General features: G+C 45.6%; 1 protein-coding gene across 8 annotated transcripts in view; it reads left to right on the top strand.

The window, feature by feature from the left end:
* The window catches only part of SLC9C2 (solute carrier family 9 member C2 (putative)), an 85,987-nt gene that overhangs the window by 61,761 nt on the left and 3,861 nt on the right, over positions 1 to 20,365 (top strand). For 5 of the 8 annotated variants that reach the window (XM_051856934.2, XM_017345618.3, XM_051856938.2 and 2 more), the window contains 7 exons: positions 148 to 273; positions 5,886 to 5,984; positions 10,330 to 10,497; positions 12,268 to 12,399; positions 14,678 to 14,863; positions 17,444 to 17,528; positions 20,138 to 20,200. In XM_051856934.2, coding sequence (XP_051712894.1) covers positions 148 to 273; positions 5,886 to 5,984; positions 10,330 to 10,497; positions 12,268 to 12,399; positions 14,678 to 14,863; positions 17,444 to 17,528; positions 20,138 to 20,181 — 840 coding nt within the window. In that variant the 3' untranslated portion in view covers positions 20,182 to 20,200. The remainder of the gene's footprint in view (positions 1 to 147; positions 274 to 5,885; positions 5,985 to 10,329; positions 10,498 to 12,267; positions 12,400 to 14,677; positions 14,864 to 17,443; positions 17,529 to 20,137; positions 20,201 to 20,365) is intronic. The other 3 variants (XM_051856935.2, XM_051856937.2, XM_070077131.1) reach the window with 3 other exon arrangements.

The raw sequence follows: 20,365 nt of genomic DNA, 5'->3' as shown, positions 1-20,365 counted from the left end.
GAGAATAGGGACAAAAAGGGTAAGAGGATATTTTGTATAGGGTGAGAGAAGTACAAGTCAAAAATCAAGGTTAAATTTGCACAACAGAAGTTGTGCCCCTTGCTGTTACAGAATCTAATCACTATTATTTTGATTGCTTGTTTTTAGGTCCTTCTTACAAAAATAAAAGCACTGAATAACTTTCCAATGGCAATCCCACCCCCTACTCCTGACAAATACCTTCCTAACATCATTTGGTTGGAAAATAAAGATGTTCTCATTGAGTTCTTCAAGGTAAAGAGTCAGTCTTCCACTCAGGTTCAGGCTTGATGCTAACTATTATTTTCCAGCTATTCCTCTTCCTTAAACCAAGACTGGCAGAAAAGCACATCCAAGAACAAACCCTGTACTGGTCAATGCAGGGTAAAGCAGAACAGAGGCCTGGCCAAGCCCAGAGCGAAAGCAGTTCTCATTGAGTCCATCAGCAAAGGTAGCTTTTCAGAGTGGCGTATCTTCTTAGGATGAACTATCTGGGTTTCCTAATTGTTGATAACCCCATTCTGTTCTGAATTTCTAGATGCATACTCTGGAAAACACAGTCCTCAGGGCAAGGTCTCACTTTAAATTCCCACACAGGAGGTAGGCATCTGCCCAGCGGTTAAGATGCTTGCATCTTGGGCCGGCGCCGCAGCTCACTAGGCTAATCCTCCGCCTAGCGGCGCCAGCACACCGGGTTCTAGTCCTGGTCGGGGTGCCGGATTCTGTCCCGGTTGCTCCTCTTCCAGGCCAGCTCTCTGCTGTAGCCAAGGAGTGCAGTAGAGGATGGCCCAAGTGCTTGGGCCCTGCACCCCATGGGAGACCAGGATAAGTACCTGGCTCCTGCCATCGGATCAGCGCGGTGCGCCAGCCGCAGCGCGGTGGCCATTGGAGGGTGAACCAACGGCAAAGGAAGACCTTTCTCTCTGTCTCTCTCACTGTCCACTCTGCCTGTCAAAAAAATAAAAAATATGCTTGCGTCTGATATCAGAGCACCTGGGTTGGAGGCGCAGCTCTGGCTCTGCTCCTGACACCAGTTTGTTGCTAATTTGTGCCCTGGGATGCAGCAGTCTATAACTCAAGTAGCTGGGTACCTGCCACCCACAGGTGGACCTAGATTGAGTTCTTGACTCCCAGCTTCGACCTGGCCCAGTCCTGGCTATTTCAAGCTGTTGGGACGTGATCCAGTAGCTGGGGCACTCTCTCTGTCTCTCTTTCCCTCCTACCCTCCCCAACCTTCCACTGTCCTCTGTGTGTGTATCTCTGCCTCTGAAGCAAATATTAACAAACTAATATAAATACTATACCAGTTGGGCAGATAATATAAAAATAAAACCAACTGAGTATAGTATAACAGGGAATAGTAAGGATTGTGATATATTCAAGTGTTCATGCTCTGTCTAAAGTCTGCTGGGTAGTGCTAAAGAAATTTGAACTCTTTCAAGACATGGCTATTGAATATCCTCTGTGTACCAGACTGTTCTAGGTTTTGGAATATGACAGTGAACAATATAGATGAAGTCCCTACATTCACGGACCTTGTATTACATGGACATAGATGGACAATAAATGCACCAACACATAAATATGTAGTCTGCCAAAACGGTGTTAAGTGCTGTGGAGAAAAATAGGGTGAGAGAAGAGAACATGGTGGGCAACCATTTTACATATGGTGGTCATGGGAGGCTGCTCGAAAAGATGCCATTTGAAGAGAGATCTGGAAAAAGTGAGGGAGAGCCACGTAGATGTCTTGGAGGGGAGCATTCAGGCAAATGGCATAGCAAGTGCAAGGCCCTGAGATGGGGGCTACCTGGTGTGTCCAAGGAGCATGACAGAGGTCCCATGGCAGGTGCAATGATGGAGGAGATGAAGCCAGATGAGTTATGGAGAGCCTGAATGTGTACAACTGTGTGGGCCATTGTAAGGACTTTGGTGTTTACTCTGAGTTGTAAGGACTTCGGTGTTTACTCTGAGTTGAATGGAAAGTGATAGTGTTGAGCAGAGAAGTGACAAGTCCTAACTTAGATTTTAAAATGATCACTCCGCTGCTGTGTTAAGAATTGCCTATAAGGGGTCAAGAGCAAGTCAAGAAAACCAATCATGAGGCAAGAAAAAATGGTGGCTTGAACTAGTGAGAGAGGTGAAAAGAGGCCGACTCTTGATTTATTTGTGAACACACAGCTAGTAGATGCTGAGGGAGAGAGAGAGAGAGAGAGAGAGAAAGAGAGAGAAAGGGAGGGAAAGTATGACTTCTGTGATTTCCATCCAACATAGTCTGGCGTTACTCTTTACTAAAATGGGAAACAGAAAAATTTATATGCTGGCAGGAGAGGAAATCTTTGATTTTGAATAAATTAAGTGTGAGAAAGCTACTAACATCCAAGTAGAGGTGTTGAGTAGGCAGTTGAATATTGGTGTGGAATTCAGGTGAAATCCCAAGACCAGAGACTGACATTTTGGAGTTGTCAACATTAGAATAATATTAACGCCATGAAATTTGATGAGATACTTTAAGGAATGAGCGTAGGTAGAGGAGAGACAACCAAGAATTGAGTCCTGGGCTGTTCAACTTCCAGTGGTGGGGAGATGAAGATTCATCCAAAAGAATTGTGGAAGAGTATGTTAGGTAAGAGGGACCTAATGAGAGTGGTGTCCCAGGAGTCAAGGTAGTATTTAAGAGGGAGAAAATGAAACCATGTGAAATGAGGCTGAGAGATCAAGTAAAGTCAGCTATTATACTAGTAAAGCAGAGGCCAGATCCTTTTTTCAGGAGAAGCCATAAATATGAACTACGTGAGATTTCTAGATTTTTATAATTTGGCAACCCATTGGCAAATTTTAGAACAAGTTTAAAAGTGTTTTAAATACAGGCTAAGCACAACACATCCATAGACTTGTTGTGCCACAAGTTTGTGGGTTTGGTTTTAAAATGCTACTGCCATTATCCATGCAAAATTGTTAGACTTGACTCCACGACCCTCTTCAAGTCGTACCCTCGCTCAAATCATCTTTTTCCTTAATATACTGGTTTTTGATAGACATTAAACGAGACTTCACTAGGGTGAAGACTATGATGAATTGGGAATACACAGGTATTATTCTCATGTTATAGTAGACTATAATTTCCAGATTGGTCTCCATAACAACTACAAGGAATAATTTTGATGTTAATTTTTTTCTACTTGTTCCTTCTTTCATCCCTCAAATAGTGTAGTTAAATAAAATGTAAGTTTATAAAGATAAGTGGGAAGAATATGACAGAAAATTAAACTTGAATAATACATAAGTGAGATATTTGGCCTTTGGTGAGCCTTTGAAAAGAAATTGTGACATTACCTATGATCATTTCAACACTGCTCAGTTCAGAAGTACACAAAGTGAAAACTGGGGTGGGTGTTTGGTCTATAGGTTAAGGTGCTGGTTGGCCTGCTTATGTCCCACATTGGAATATAAGGTTTGATACTTGGCTCTGGCTCCTGACTCTGGCTTCCTGTCAGTGCAGAGCCTGGGAAACCTGTGATGGCTCAAGTGGTTGGGTCCCTGTTAGCCGTGTGGGAGACCTGGATTGAGTTTGTGGCTCCTGGCTTCAGCCTGGTCCAACCCCGGCCACTGCAGGCATTTGGAAAGTGAGACAGCAGATGAAAGCACTCTGTCTCTTATAAATAAGTAAATATTTTAAATATTTGTCTATGTATTTAAAAGGCAGAGTTACAGAAGAAGAGAGGGAGAGACAGAGAGATCTTCCATCTACTGGCTCAGCTTCTTTTGGGTCTTCTGTGTGAATGCAGGGTCCCAAGGACTTGGGCCATCCTCCACTGCTTTCCCAGGCTCATTAGCAGGGAGCTGGATTGGAAGTGGAGCAGCTGGGACTTGAACTGGTGTCCATATGGGATGCCAGCACCACAGGCAGCAGCTTTATCTGTTATGCCACAGTGCCAGCCCCGCCCCCATTTTTTTTTTAAAGGGAAAAGAGAGCTATTTTTTCTCTTCCCTGTAATCAGAGATATCCTTCATGGAAAATTTAGAAATATGTTTCCTGCACATCTTTTACAAATGCAATTTAGTCACCATAATTTTCCTGTTAAAAACCCTTGAGTGGCTCCTGTCTCATTTTTAGAAGAGCCCAAACTCTTTAGTAGGCCTCCAGGACCCTTCCAGACTTGGCCCTGGCTCACCCCTCCAGACCTGCCGCCATCAGAACTGCTTCATGGCTCTTGAGGTTCCTTGTCAGTTTTGCCTTTGTGGGCCTCTTCCTCCATAAAAAAAAAAAAAACCTGCAAAAAATATGTATTTTATGACTGTGTTAGTACAAAGATGACTATATCAGCATTATATATACTGAAATATTTTTTCTCCCTAAAAGTTCTTTTTTCTGCTTCTGCTTTTGCATTTTTTATTATTTTCTTTTTTTCTACTAAGATTTACTTATTTATTTATATTTACTTAAAAGGCAGAGAGACATGGACAGACAGACAGACACACAGTGTTATCTTCCATCCCCTAGTTCACTCTCCAGCTGCCTGCATAAGCTGAGACTGGCCAGGTCAAAGCCAGGAACTCAATCCAGATCTCCCAGGTGGGTGGCAGGAACCCAAGTACCCGAGTCATCACCTGCTCCCTCCCAGTTTGCGCATCAGCAGGAAGCTGAAATGGGAGTGGACAAGGCCGTGGACCATTGCACTCCAACGTGGAATCCGGGTGTCACAAGTGGCATCTGACTGCCACACCAAATACTCAGTGTTCCTGCACCCTGCCTTCTGATTTCAACAGAATTTAAAACATCGTGATCCATTAAAGTACAGGAATCCTAGGCCCTGTGCCGACTGATGTCTGACGGATAACTCATGCCTGTTCTCTATCCCTTCTTACCTGAGACACATGGAACCTTTTGCAGCTACCCCACCTGCAGGTCTCTATTTGCTTCTGGGTCTGCGTATTCGGAATCTCCCGCCCTGAATGGTCTTCAGCTATCTTACCCTGGCTAACCTGGTGTTCTTCTATCAGGCCTCAGCTTAGCTGTCCCTCCTACTGTAAAGACTTCACTGAACAACCAAGACAGGGTTCTGTGGCTTTTCTGCATTTTTCCACAATACCCTGCCTCTGTCTCTTTTGTAATAATTGTCACACTTTGTTGTAAATATTGACCCTTCCTAACTAGAAGTTCTTCTGTAGGCAGGGGGTTTATTTAGCTTACCATTATAGCCCAGGTCCAGAGGGGTACTCAAAAAAAAAAAAAAAAAGTTTACATTCATTAATTTGCTTATTCTTCCCGTAAGCATTTATTTTGTTTTAGGATTCTCTTTTTAAAGGCAGAGTTACAGAGAGAGAGGGAGAGACAAAGATCTTCCATCCTCTGGTTCACTCCCCAGACAGCTTCAGTGGCCAGTGCTGGGCCAGGCTGAAGCCAGGAGGAGCCATGAATTTCCATTCTGGTTGCCCTCATGGGTGGTAGGGGCCAAATAGTTGGACCATCTTCTGCTGCTTTCCCAGGCACATTAGCAGGAAGCTGTATAGGAAAAGGAGCAGCTGGTGCTAAAACCAGTGCTCAAACATGGATTGCCGGCATCAAGAGTCATAGCTTAATGCGCTGTGCACGGCGCTGGCCCCACTGTAAGCATTCATCGAGTGTTTCTATCAGTTATTGTGCTGGACACTAATCACCATCTACAGTTTGTTTATTCCTAAACGGTGATGGGGCACAGCATGCTAGAACTCATCAACAAACCAAGAATATAGTTTGTGTGTTTAGGCTACTTGGAAGCCATCTTTAGCTTTAAAAACTTACTTCTACTTAGAAAAGAATACAATGAAGCTTTTGTGCTGACCCTCCTTTTACCCCCTCCCCACGCCCCTCCTTGTTTTCCACTCAGGAAAGAACCAAACTTGCGTATTTTGACTACGGAGATGTCATCTGCAGAGAAGGTGAAATGCCGCAAGGAATCTACTTAATTATTTCAGGAATGGCAAGTGTAAGGGACTGCTCATTCTTTACCTAAAATGTATTTGAAATGTGCGACCGTAACATAAGGATAAGTTTGGGAACTGAAAAGGTTTAATTTTTTTTTTAACATGATCTCTTTTCCCAATGAAACCATCTCTGCTCCAAGTGAGCACTGAAGCTAAGAGATAGTAACATCCGACCTCTGGAATGTGTTTCCTATTTACAAAATGCTGCCGTCAGCATGACTTAGTCCTTACAGAAGTCCTGGGAGGAAGCAGTGTTCTTCAGGACGTTCAGATGGGAAACCAGTACTTGATGTGGGTTAAATTATCTAAAGGAAATGAGAGCTCAAGAATGAGGAGGCAGGCTGCAAAGTCAGATCCTCAGAGGGGTCAAATGGGATGATGATCCCAAATTCAACCTTTGGAGCAGATGTCTAGCCTGGTGGTTCAGATGCTGGTTAAAATGCCAATTAAGATGCCCACATTCCACATCAAAGTGCCCAGATTTGATTCCTGGCTCCAGCTCCTGGTTCCAGCAAAGTAGTAGGGACAAGACTCCTTTGTAAGGAGGCGAGTAATTTAATAGCTTAAAATATGGGTGAGCCCCAGTTTATGATCCAAATAATTCCTTACTCCTAGATGATAGTCATAAGTGACAAACCCTTATTGTTGGCTTCCTGGTTTGAGAATGAAAATACCATGGAAATAAACTATTAAAATAGGTGTAACACTAACACAATATAACACTTAATAGGTATCTGGAACTGTCCTCAGTAATTTTTATTTTTTCTTTCAACAAATACTTACTTTGTTGCTACCATGTAGCAGGCACTGTTCATTCAAGACATGGGATTGACAAAACAGACAAAAAGATTATATTAGTATTCTATTGATCCCATAACAAATGACCGCAAATTTAATGGCTTAGATTTAGTATCTTACAGTTCTGTAGGTCAGAATGTAAGTACACTAGAAATATTGTATAAAATTACCTTTATATATTTGTGTATATATATATATAAAGTGTACAAGAGTACTTCTAGAAGTTCATGAGAAATTATGCTTAGTGAAACAAACCAGTCCTAAAAAGACAAATACTATATGTTTTCCTCTGGTTTGTGGTAACTAATCTATAGAGTACCAGAAAAAGTAATGTCTAGGAGTGAAGTTGGCATCTTGAAAATAGATTATTGTTTATAGCCCTGGTCTATACTCCTGAGGAACAATAGTTCTTCTGTTTACTACCTGTTGAGCTCCTCATTTAGTAGAAGATTAAGCTTATGATTATAAAGTAAATTGAAAGAGAAATTAGAAATTAAAAGAGAAATAAGCAAGGAAGGAGGTGAGAGGGTGGGAGCAAGGCAGGAAGGGAGGAAGGGTGGGAAGTATCAGTGTTTTCTTAAAACGGTATATAGACTGTTCCTTTCATATAAATAAATACATAAATAATTTTTTAAAGGTAAGACTGACTGCTGGACGCCTTGGGGGCGGAATCCATTTCCAGACTCTTCAAAGGAGTCTTGAGATTCTAGCTCCTTCCAGCAGGACAGCAGCCCTGCTTCTTGGGAGGCTTCCTCTGGGGCCCACTGTGAGCTCCTAGAGCCCCTCTCTGGTCCTTGCTTGTGGCCCTCACGTCACAGAGCTGCATCCTAAAGCAGACTCTTCTGCTTTTCACTTCTTCTCTCGAGGGGTCATGTGATCACACTGGGCCTGCCAGGACAATCCAAGATGGCTGGTTTAAGGCCAGCTCACTAGTAGCCTCAATCCGTATGCAAACCCTTCACAGCAGTACCTGGCAGTACCTGGATTAGTGCTGGCTTGCGTAGTGGACTGCACTCTTGGAGGGTCTTCTTTAGAATGCTGCCTGCTTCCAATGTCATCTTTTCTTGGTTTGCTATAGAGACATCTTTATTGCTCAAGGTGCTTCAAACTGCAGTCAGAATTATGGTCACTTAAAAACATTTTTTAAAAATTATTTATTTGGGGGGCCAGCGCTGTGGCACAGTAGGTTAAGGCCCTGGCCTGAAGCGCCGGCATCCCATATGGGCGCCAGTTCCAGTTCCAGCTGCTCCTCTTCCAATCCAGCTCTCTGCTATGGCCTGGGAAAGCAGTGGAAGATGGACCAAGTCCTTGGGCCCCTGCACCCACGTGGGAGACCCGGAGGAAGCTCCTGGCTCCCAGCTTTGGATTGGCACAGCTCCGGCTGTTGTGGCCATCTGGGGAGTGAACCAACGGATGGAAGACCTCTCTTTCTCTCTGTCTCTGTCTCCTCTCTCTGTGTAATTCTGACTTTCAAATAAATAAAATAAATCTTTAAAAAAATTATTTATTTGGAAGGCAGAGTGACTAACAGAGAGAGAGCTATCTTCCATCCACTGATCCACTCTCCAAATGCCTACACCAGCTGGGGCTGGGTCAGGCCAAAGCCAGGAGCCAGAAACTCCATCCTGATCTCTCACATGGGTGAGAGGTGCCAAAGTACTTGGGACATCTTAGCAGGAAGCTGGATCAGAAGCAGAGTAGCTGAGACTCAATGAGCACTCCAATACGGAATGCCTGTGTCTCAAATTGTGGCTTAGCCTGCCAGGCCACAATGCCCGCCTCCGTTTTTAAAAAAACTGCAGTCTTTGGGAAGCATGAATGCGTTGAAAAGTCTGCATCGAGATGGGTCTTTGGTGCAGCTGTAATGATGCCGTTTGGGACACCCATGTCCCACATCAGAGTGCCTGCTCCTGGTTCCAGGTTCCTGTTGCAGACCCTGGTGGACATCAGGCAATGGCTCATATACTTGCATTCCTAATCCCACTATGGGAAACCTGGGTGGAGTTCCTGGTTCCTGGCTTTGGCCTGGCCTAGCCCTGGCTATTGCAAGTCTTTGGAAAGTAAGCCAATGGATGGAAAAACCTGTCTGTCTGTCTGTCTGTTTTTCTCTCTCTGCTTTTCACATAAATTTTTTTTTTAAAGATTTATTTGAAAGAGTTATAGAGAGAAGGCGAAACAGAGAGAGTAATCTTCCATCTGCTAATTCACTCCCCAGATAGCTGTAATAGCCAGCCCTGGGTCAGGCTGAAGCCACGAGCCAGGAGCCAGGAGCTTCTTCCGGGTCACCCACAAAGCTGACAGGGGCCCACACACTTGGGCCATCTCCTGCTGCTTTCCCCAGGCCGTTAGCAGGGAGTACGATGGAAAGTGGAGCAGCCAGTACATGAAGGGGTTCCCTATGGGATGCTGGCACTGCAGGTGGCGGCTTTGCCCTCTACACCCACGATGCTGCCTCCCCTCCAGTTTGTTTTAGAAAGTGAGAAGTCTGAGCGGTAAGTGCTAGAAGAGGATGCAGTTTTTCACAGTAACTTCTTCCATGGTCATTTGCTTCCTGTTGCCGTTTTGACCACCATTCTCTTTGATCTCCATAACTAAGCTTTCCAGAAAATTCTGTGATCCTTTTGCTTGAGTCCTTCAATTCCTCTAAAATTGGATCTCTCTCATCTTTCTTCACTGATGTCTACCAGTTCTCTTCCTGAAGTAATTCAATCATTCTGTGTTAACCTTTGAACTTTTTCTGTTGCTATTTCATGGTAGTTACTCTTAACCATTTTAAAAGGAGACAAGGATTTTACTGAAATTCTAACTTGGTTTAGGAAACATGTTAGTTTGTGTTATCTGCCCATGCAATAAAATGTTACTTTCTGCTGGAGGCATGAACCCTTTATAGTAAGAAGTTCTAATGGGCTCAGAGAGGACAATCCCATTGGCTGTGGGCTGCAATTGCTAATTAAGATGGGACTTTTACCTAGGAAAGATTTAAGTCAAGAGTTGTAAATAGGGCTTATCTACAAAAGTAAAGATTGAAAGCATGACCCTGCCCTGGGGGCCAGCGCTGTGGTTTAGTAGGTTCAGCCTTTGTCTGCAGCGCCTGCATCCCATATGCACACACCAGTTTGAATCCCACTGCTCCGCTTCCCACCAGCTCCCTGCTAATGTGCCTGGGAAAGCAGTGGAGGATGGCCCAGATGCTTGGGCCCTTGCACCCACAAAGAGACCCAGAGCAAGTTCCTGACTCCTGGCTTTGGATTGGCCCAGCTCTGGCCATTGGGGTCATTTGGGAAGTAGAACCAGCGGATAAGGACCTTTCTGTTCCTCCCTCTGTAACTCTGTCTCTCAAATCGATAAATAAATCTTAAAATAAAAACAAAAAGACCTTGCCCTGGGGAACTGAAATGTGAAAGAAACGTGATTTCTGTGCAGGTTTATTCTGCTTCGCCCATGGTAGGATCTCTGCCTTCCACTGTAAGGAATAATGGAAGGGCCTATGGTTTGATCAGAAAGCTTCAAAGTTTTTATTTACTTTTGCACATACTCTCCCCTCTGCAGCTGCACAGTTCATCTCCTACCTTTGGAATAGACAGTAGCCTGAGGCCTGATAGGGAGTCCAAAACCCTGTTTACCGAGTACTGTACCAGTGGGGATGTGCTGGGAGAGCTGAGCTGTCTGCTGAAGCGTGAAATTGAATATACTGCCATCTGCGAAACGATTTTACAGGTAAGAAGGTGCTTCTGTTATGGGTTGTTAGTTAATTTGTCCTCAAGTAAATAAGGAATGTCAGCGTCTGTTCTTCCTTTTGGTCCTGATATCTTATTCTGTCACCTAACCAGCTATAGGGAGGCAGTGTACAAGGGTACTTCAAACGGTCTAGAAAAATGAAATTAAAAGATGTTTATTTGGGTGCAAATATATATATTGAAATTCATGCATATTTTTTCATGACTCACATTTTCTGTGAACATTTTGAAGACCTCTCATGTGCATGAATTTCAAAATTAGTTGCACCAAAAGCGACGTATCTTTCAACTCTGTTTCCATTATTTTAGCCTGTGAACCAGCTAAGAAAAGGCAGGTTCAGTGTCTCGCATGCCAGCTCTCCCATACCATGGCTGTGGGATGTGGAGCAAATTATTTGAGCCTCTTCAAGTCTTTTTTTTTTTTTTTTTAACAGGCAGAGTGGACAGTGTGAGAGAGAGACAGAGAGAAAGGTCTTCCTTTTCCATTGGTTCACCCCCAATGGCCGCCTCGGCTGGCGCACCACGCTGATCCGATGGCAGGAGCCAGGTGCTTCTCCTGGTCTCCCATGGGGTGCAGGGCCCAAGCACTTGGGCCATCCTCCACTGCACTCCCTGGCCACAGCAGAGAGCTGGACTGGAAGAGGGGCAACCGGGACAGAATCTGGCACCCCGACTGGGACTAGAACCCCGGGTACTGGCACCGCAGGCGGAGGATTAGCCTAGTGAGCCGCGGCGCCGGCCCCCTCTTCAAGTCTTAATGTCCTTATTTATGCAGTAGGGAGAATACCTCCCTCTTGGTGTCATCAAGGGCATGACAATATCTGTGTCTGGCACTCTGCACAGATGCTCAGTAAATGACTACCGTTATGGGGACCGAGTGTTTGAAGAATATTTGTTTTTAAAGTTCTTTTCTTCTATTTTCACACCAAGTAAGAAGTTATCTATTGGACAGTAAGTGGTCTGACATTGTCCTAGCTGTGGAGAATTCGAACAGAAGTGAGCCAGAGTTGCTGCTACAAAGGGTCCTCCCTCTTTGGAGGCTGCTGGATGCAGCACAGCAGGATCTGGAGTCTTAGGGGTGTGTGGCGCAGAGGGATTGGGATCTGGAGTCTTAGGGGTGTGTGGCGCAGAGGGACTGGGATCTGGAGTCTTAGGGGTGTGTGGCGCAGAGGGACTGGGATCTGGAGTCTTAGGGGTGTGTGGCGCAGAGGGATTGGGATCTGGAGTCTTAGGGGTGTGTGGCGCAGAGGGATTGTGCTTTGCCAGTTTAGCACAGTGTTGTTTCTGGGAGAGGATAGAAGGCTCGCTTTTAGTCGGAAGACTGAATTGCAGTCATTACAGTTTATTTAACTTGAAATCTGAAGGAACAGTCTTCCTTATTCAGGTAAGCAGTTTGTCTCTGGAGACGGTGTGGATGAGCCCACTTCACCTACTGCGACAGAAAAGAGATATATTTGTATATCTTAGTTCCTGAATCTTGGGTTCCTGAGTCATTCCCTTCATAATATGCATGGACTGATAGGAATTTTCCTGGTCTATTGAGTTTAGCTCCAATTAGACCACAAATTTGACCATCTAATACAGAGCAACCCACCATTCCACAGCCCAATGTGTTGAAACAATGGAGTGTGATAATTATGTAGACTGATGGTCAGTTCTTTCTGGGGTAAGGCAGGCATCCTATTTTTGGATGGTCTTGTAACTGAGCTCCAGACCCAGCTGGTTGTGACCTGGCATCTTGTCGTTTCAGGCCTTTTTCATCTCCCTGGAGGATTTATATGAAGGCTTTGATGTCTTCTGGCCATCCCTGGAATATAAAATATGGCTAAAGCTTGCTCTTGATACTGCCTGTCAGTATTTTGAATCAAGTCTGGTGGATGAGGTTAGTTACGTGATTAAAATATGAATGCCTTTTAGGTTCTTTATTTTCTGTATTTTTCACAAAATGCATTTCATATTTTTCAAACAACAAAAAGCTTATGTTTTATTTCTCTAAAATGGGGTTGCTGGAATTTTAACAGCTCTATCTTGCCCTGGCTTCCTCCAGGTTGTCAATCTTCTTGGCACAGCTAATTTTCTCAAGCTACCTGCTGTCATCCCTACAAATTAAAAGGAAGCCAATTCAGCAGATATTAAATAGGCAGTTCCCAAGAGCCAAGCACAGCATTAATCAGAGTGGCTTTATGAACACCGGTCTGGTATTTATTGTCATGTACTTTTCCTACAGTGATATAAATCTCTTGCCTTTTCAAAATCTTTAATCTGAGCCTCTTCTAGGAACTTTCCCTCCAAAAGGTAGTGGGTCGAGTCTGTCTCTGATCTGCCACAATTTACAATCTCATATTTGTATCCTTCATGTAAATTTAGAATCTGATATGAGACTCAGAGGAGAGAATTAGGACCAATGGAGTCAGATTTGACACAGCAATAAAGTCAATGTCCTTTACAATGTTAAAATTCATGAGCAACACATATTCATTATATGAATGAGCAAAGACAGATGTAAAACATTAAAAATGATAATAACCACCTATCCCAAATTTTACTTCCCAGAGAATCTCTACTTGAAGGGCTGGTTTATTTCTTTCGCGTCTTTTCCATCAGAGAATTGCCAGTTAGGAATTTTTAGAATACCCAAGCACTGATAAGGTTATGCTGTCTGCCCACCCTCCTCTAAATCGTAGAACTCAAAAGGTACAGGCATTTACAAACCAAAACAAGTTACTTTTTTAAAAAAAAAGATTTATTTATTTATTTGAAAGTCAGAGTTACACAGAGAGAAGAGAGGCAGAGAGAGAGAAAGAGGTCTTCCATCCCATGGTTCACTCTCCAGATGGCCGCAACTTCCGGAGCTTCGCCGATCCAAAGCCAGGAGCCAGGAGCTTCTTCCAGGTCTCCCACATGGGTGCAAGGGCCCAAGGACTTGGGCCATCTTCTACTGCTATCCTGGGCCATAGCAGAGAGCCGGACAGGAAGTGGAGCAGCCAGGTCTCGAACCGGTGCCCATATGGGATGCCGGCGCTTCAGGCCAGGGCGTTAACCCACTGCGCCACAGCGCTGGCCCCAGCAAGTTACTTTTTTAAATAGAGATTTGGAACAGGCCAGAGCCAGGAATCAGGAACTCCATCTTTATTTCCCACATGCATGGCCGGAGCCCAAATACTTGAATCATCTTCTGCTGCCTTCCCAGGCACGTTAGCAGGAAGCTGGATCAGAAGCAGAGTTGTCAGGACTTGAACCATCACTCCAATATGGATGCTAGCATTGCAGGCAGTGGCCTAACTCACGGGGCCACAATGCTGCCCCCAGAGCAGGTTATTTTCAGTAGGATTTTCTGGCTGCAAATTTCTACACACGTTGCCAATTTCTTATGAGGTTGGTGCCCCAGCTGTATTGGTGCCTTGAACAAGTAGGTGTTTGATTTGCTTGTCCCTGGCGGACATCTAAGGGCTGGTTCACAGAGCTGTGTGCTCCTTGGGGCTTGAGATGTTCAGATTGGACTGGTACCATTTGCCAGTGCACACTGTCCAGAAGGTTCCTGTCATTGACCTGATCTCCAAGCTTCGGCGTCACAGTTGGCAGTGCTGCTGTCAAGAAGTGCCACACACTTAAGCAACACAAATATACTGTCTCACAGTTTGGGAGGCTGGAAATGTGAAATCGAGGTGTGGCTAGGCCTGGTTCTGGCCGAGCGCTGTAGGAATGTGTTCTACCTTCTTGCCTTGTAGGTGACCACCTTCCTGAACCTCAGAGTATGGCTCACACTCAGTTCTGTGCTTTATTTTGCTTTGGCTTTTTGTTGTTGCTTGTTCACTTGTCAAGTGGGACGTTTGCTTATGGCTGGGTAAAACCCAGAAATCTTGAAGATTCTGGCTCTTGTGCTAATAGGTTTCTAACAAGGGGGTGCTGACCGACAAGCTGCAGCTGACCGGGAGCTTGTAAGTCCGGCTGAGCAGCCCTGTCCAGTGTCACCAAATAACGACAATACGAAACTTTGAATTCAGACACTAGTCAGGGGCCATCCGGAACTCTAACTGCATCTGTCTATTGGTACCAGGGTTCTTGTGCCTTTTGCTTGCCTCAAATAACAGCAGAGGGATGAATATGCTTTCTTCTAGGAACTCTGTGTCAGTTTGTGTGATTTAGTGAATTTTTTATAGGACTTGAAGTTTCAGAAGTGTGTGCTGCACAATCATGCATATGTGGAGACTTTATCGAGCTATAATGAACTGGCTATCAATAACGTGACCATGAAATTTGTTATTATTGTGTATGGCAGTGTAATCAATACTAAGACAGAGGAGCCATATTTCGCACCTTACATCATACCAAAAACCTGTGAGCAGGTAAGGAAGATCCTTTGTGGTCGTTGTCTGTTTCCATGTTGCCCCACAGGTGACTTTACAACTCAACTGGTAGCAATCATATATTTAAAGTAGCCAGTAGAGAGAGTTCTGGATGCTCCCAGCACAAGGAAATGATACATATTCGAGGTAAAAGATAAGCCCGTCACGCTGACCTTATCATTACACATGGTGTTCATGATTTGAAATGTTGCCCTGTATGCCATTATACACACAATTATATGTCAACTACAATCTTTAAATATATAACAAATTTTAAAAGAATAAAAATACAGAGATAATAGATATAGTGAATAAAATAAGAATACAAAAACAAAACAAAACAAAAGACAAACCTCAACTGGTCCTCTTAAAAAGAAACTTAACCTGGAAAAAATCTGCAGTTCTTAGCTGTCCTTATTAGAGAGGTAAAAAATATGTTCTTAGGATTTCTGTGTACTGTGCAGGTGCCTTACATAAGGGTGTGACCAGGGAACAGAGGGCCAGAGTCTGCCCTCTGCTACCCAGGCCATGTGTCCCGATGCAGGGCTGTGCAGGAGGGGGTACTGTGCAGGAGGGGTACTGTGCAGGAGGGGTACTGTGCAGGAGGGGGTGCAGTGCAGGAGGGGTGCCGTGCTGGAGGGGTACTGTGCAGGAGGGGGTACTGTACAGGAGCGGTACTGTGCAGGAGGGGTGTTGTGCAGGAGGGGGTACTGTGCAGGAGGGGGTACTGTGCAGGAGGGGTACTGTGCAGGAGGGGGTGCAGTGCAGGAGGGGTGCCGTGCTGGAGGGGTACTGTGCAGGAGGGGGTACTGTACAGGAGCGGTACTGTGCAGGAGAGGGTACTGTGCAGGAGGGGTACTGTGCAGGAGGGGGTACTGTGCAGGAGGGGTACTGTGCAGGAGGGGTACTGTGCAGGAGGGGGTGCTGTGCAGGAGGGGGTACTGTGCAGGAGGGGTACTGTGCAGGAGGGGGTACTGTGCAGGAGGGGTGCAGTGTAGGAGGGGTACTGTGCAGGAGGGTGTACTGTACAGGAGTGGTACTATTCAGGAGGGGGTACTGTGCAGGTGGGGTACTGTGCAGGAGGGGGTACTGTGCAGGAGGGGGTGCAGTGCAGGAGGGGTACTGTGCAGGAGGGGTGCTGTGCAGGAGGGGGTACTGTGCAGGAGGGGTACTGTGCAGGAGGGGTGTTGTGCAGGAGGGGGTACTGTGCAGGAGGGGTACTGTGCAGGAGGGGTACTGTATACGAGGGGGTACAGTGCAGGAGGGGGTACTGTGCAGGAGGGGGTGCTGTGCAGGAGGGGGTACTGTGCAGGAGGGGCGCAGTGCAGGAGGGGGTGCTGTGCAGGAGGGGGTACTGTGCAGGAGGGGGTACTGTGCAGATTGGGGTGCCCTGCAGGAGGGGGTGCCCTGCAGGAGGGGATGCAGTGCGTGTCTCCCAGTTCACAGCAAGGCAGCGATGCTGAACTCAGCATGGCTCTGGAAACATCTGCCCTGCTGATTAGAAGGGAGTCAAGCAGGAGCTCCCTCCCTCTGTTGCCACAAAGGTGGTGACAGCTGATGGTGGGCTCCAGGCCGGGCCTGGTCATCTCCTGCTTCTGTAAGGGCAGGGGAGGTGTGAACACTTGGGTGTGGTTGCACTTACAGGGCAGACGCAAGGCCCGCCCTCCTGCTGTTGGACCACAGGGCAGGTGGAGGGCTGGATGCAGGAATGCAGGTGTCTCTTAACCCACTGTGCCACCACACTGACCCTAATTAAGCAAAAATTGTTGTCCAGAGGAAGTTCTTAAGCTTAAAAACTGTATCTGCCCCTTTTACCACATTCTTATTTGGTACCTTTCAGTAATTAAGAGAATGAAAGTAATTTAAATGTTTTTAGCAACTGAAAATCCCTTTAGTTTTGAAACAGTAAGTAGAGATAAGTGATCACTAGGAGCAGTAGCAACAGTTTAGTTGTTAAGAGAGGTTCAGGGTCAGGTATACTTGGATTGAAAACTTGACCCCTGTACCCACCAGGTGCGTGAGCTCAGAGTAATTGCTTAACTCTTCTGGTCCTCAGTTTCCACAAATCCTTAATTAGATGGGGATAATGGAAGCGACTGTCTCATCAGGTTATTGTGAGGATAAATGGCATTGTGTGGCTCTAGAAATGACAGTAATAATTTTCACTTGCTGCTACTTGTGTTCTGAGAGGCAGACTTTGTGGCACGTGGGGGGAAGCTCTAAGAAAGTCCTGCCATGCTGGGCGTGCTGTCCCTGGGCCCTTGCGCAGCAGTGCTGGAGTAAAAGCAATCATGGGATGCTGGGGATTCCCTGATTTCCAAAGTGAGAATTTTTAGTCCAATTACAGGTAAGTTTAGAAGTTTCCTTTCTGGTGTCTCTAAATATGCAAAAGACAATTTACTGGGCCAAGATTTCTTAAAACAACATCTCTGAGGGTCTCTGATTAAAATGGTAGAGCTTAGGTTGGAGACTTAGCGCATGGTTTTGGTTTATTTCTTATCCTCTTTGGAAAGATTGGGAAGCATCCACTTTAAGAATCAAAGAATATTATCTTGACTAATTGTGATGTATTCTCTTTAGGTTCAGGGAACTTCAGATTTAAGCAAAGTGCTGATAATCCTGGCATCTGATCCTGACAAAAATGAAAATGACTCCAAATTCAGGGGTAAGGGGTAGCACTTGAGTGGTAGGAAAACCACTGAGAAGGAACTCCGACACATGTTAAGTTCATTTCATCCCTAGAAAGTGATTTGTGAGGCCCCGTGTGGGTTTCTCATTGGTCTTCATCCCCAGGCCGGCCTGGCAGCCACACTGCTTTCGGGAGTTCAGAGATCAGATCAGAGGCTGCCAGACACTGAGATCCTGGCTCCTTCCTCCCCCATGTCCCTCCCTTCATACCCTTGACAGAGGGAGCAGCTTCTGTCAGATGCTCTGTTCTTGACGTGGTAGGCCGGAGCCACTGAGTGCTGTTGGAAGCAATGCAGGAATGTGGGAGGTGGGGAGTGGGGGACAGACTTTCCCACAGTGGATGCTGATGTGGGGAACTGGTTTGCTCTCAGCAACTGAAGAGAATATGGAACTTGGCCCAAGGTCATTGAGAATTCCAAGCCATGGTCATAGTCAACCGCCTTGCTTTGGGTGCACTTTGAGAGTCACTAAACACAGTAGCCCCTAGTTGTGCATACGCTGCTGAGACTGGACAGGAAGCCCTTGCTCTAGAGAAAGCGCACTCAAGACCTCCCGTTGAATGACCAGCAGCCCTACCTTACCACGCCCAGCTTCTGCAGCTTCAACACAGAGTTGCTTTGCTTTGCAACTCTAATCAGCTGTTCATAGCTCATGTGACCCCAGCGGTTAGATACTATGGAATTCTTACGGAACTGTTAATATGGGGACAAGATTACATGATTTTAAATTGGGTATATGAAGTGTGATTTAATTAATGCTTTATATTACTCTCTCCCATTTGTATAATTTTTTTAAAAAAATATTTTATTTATTTGAAAGTCAGAGATACAGAGAGAAAGGGAAAGACAGAAAGAGAGAGGGCTGGACCAGGCTGAAGCCAGGAGCCAGGAACTCCATCCAGGTCTCCGTTGTGGGTGGCAGGGGCCCAAGCACTTGGGCCATCTTTCACTGCTTTCCCAGGCATACTATCAGGAGCTGGATGGGAAGAGGAGCAGCCAGGACATGAACATCCATATGGAATGCCGGAGCCACAGGTGGAGGCTTAGCCCATGATGCCACAGCGCCAGCCCAGTGTTATTGTTATAAAACGAAACCCCGCTGTGTGCTGGGGACTGTGTTAAGTGCTAATTGGCTGGTGAACCAAAGTTTCTGCCCTGTGGGAAGGAGAGACAAGACCTTCGATCAGTAACTTTTTTTCCCCTACTAACAATTTAAACCTTTGATATTCTTTTACTTAATATATACTTTTGAAATTTTTGTTTATTTACTTTTTATTTGAAAGGCAGAGACAGACACAATAGTGTAGCTGGGCCATCCTGAAACCAGGAACAGGGAACTCAAGCTGAGTCTCCCATGTAAGTGACAGGAATCCAAGTACTTGAGCCATCAGCACTGCCTTCCAGGGTGTACCTTAGTAGGAAGCTGGAATTGGCCCTCTGATACGGGATGTGGGTGTCCCAAGTGCTATCTTAACCACTGTGCCAAACCCTTGTCCCAGCTTCAGACATTCTTTTGGCTCGTTCACCTGCCGTCCCCAGTTCTGGGTCCTGTGTGCCTGGGTCACTTTGTGCCCACGTTGGCTAGCACTGAGATGGCCCTTAGTCAACCCGCACAGTCTCTTCAGATCCGTTTCTCCACTGCTTGGGAACCACTCCTGGGGCACAGGAGTCTGGCAAGCCTGGAAGCTCGGGCCTACTGTTGCCCCCTCAACACCCTGGGGGCTGCTGAGCCCGAGATCTTAAGCACTGCCAGGAAGTAGGGATCATAGGCCTCCCTCGATCAGCCCTCTGGAACCACTGAGATGGAAACACATCACTCTGTGCTCCCCGGTGGGTTTGAGACAAAAGTCACAAACAATAGGCCCATGGACTGTATCCGACCAGCACTCTAGGTTTGGCACCCTTAGGTGTTTTCTTTAAAAAACTTTTTTTAAATTAGTTACTAAGTAGAAACCTATAGAAGTTTCACATTTTAAAAATGATTTGTTTGGCATAGCAGTCAAGATACTTTCTGGGAGGCCTGCATCCCCTCTGAGTGCCTGGGTGTGAGACCCAGCGCCACTCCTGATCTTCCAGCTAATTCACACCCTGGGACTGGGACAAGCGTGTCAAGTAGTTGGGCCGCTGCCATTGATATGGGCCATCTGGACTGTGTTCTGGCTCCTTGTTTCAGCCTGGCCCAACCCTGGCTCCGTGGGTCGCAGATTCCCTCTCTGGCTTTCAAATGAATGAATAAACAAATAATTGAATACAGGTCTTCACAAAAAATGAGAAAGTCTGCCAGTACTCAGCTCTCATTGAGGTACGTGGTAAAAATTAAAGCAGGACATCAGCTGGTTTCCAGAGGGAGCAGTCGCTCTCCACAAGGCATCCTCTTGTCTGTAAGCCACCCACTTGTGTTGTTTCTGTGACTTGCTGATTTGCATTTGAATTGGTCTATCAGACTTCTGCTACAAAGTCGAGAGCCCCTTTGAAAGGGAGAGGGGCAAGGGGAGAAAGCAAAGTGAGATTTTGAAATATTCTCCTGCTGCTTTTACTCTTAAAGTTCTAATTTAGCTTTTTCTGTTCATTGCATGAATATGGTTAGCTTCAGCCAACACTGGTCTTCGAATGACAAGGGAGAGAAAGTAACTGCAAGAGGAAATATGAGGTAACCTGATTAGCTTTCCCTCCCCGTGAATATTATACTACACAGCTAAAACAAATTGTGAGGTCAGATAGCAAAACTCCAGTGGTGAGAAAAGAGGCTCCTGGCTGAAACTCATTAACTTGGACACACAGGATATAAAGCTTCCCTAATTGATTAAAAAAAAAA

The sequence above is a fragment of the Oryctolagus cuniculus genome, chromosome 7, assembly GCF_964237555.1.
Source record: "Oryctolagus cuniculus chromosome 7, mOryCun1.1, whole genome shotgun sequence".
In the NCBI taxonomy this organism is placed as follows: domain Eukaryota; kingdom Metazoa; phylum Chordata; class Mammalia; order Lagomorpha; family Leporidae; genus Oryctolagus; species Oryctolagus cuniculus.
The sequence above is the reverse complement of the archived record's forward strand: the minus strand, read 5'-3'. Positions and strand labels throughout refer to the sequence as shown.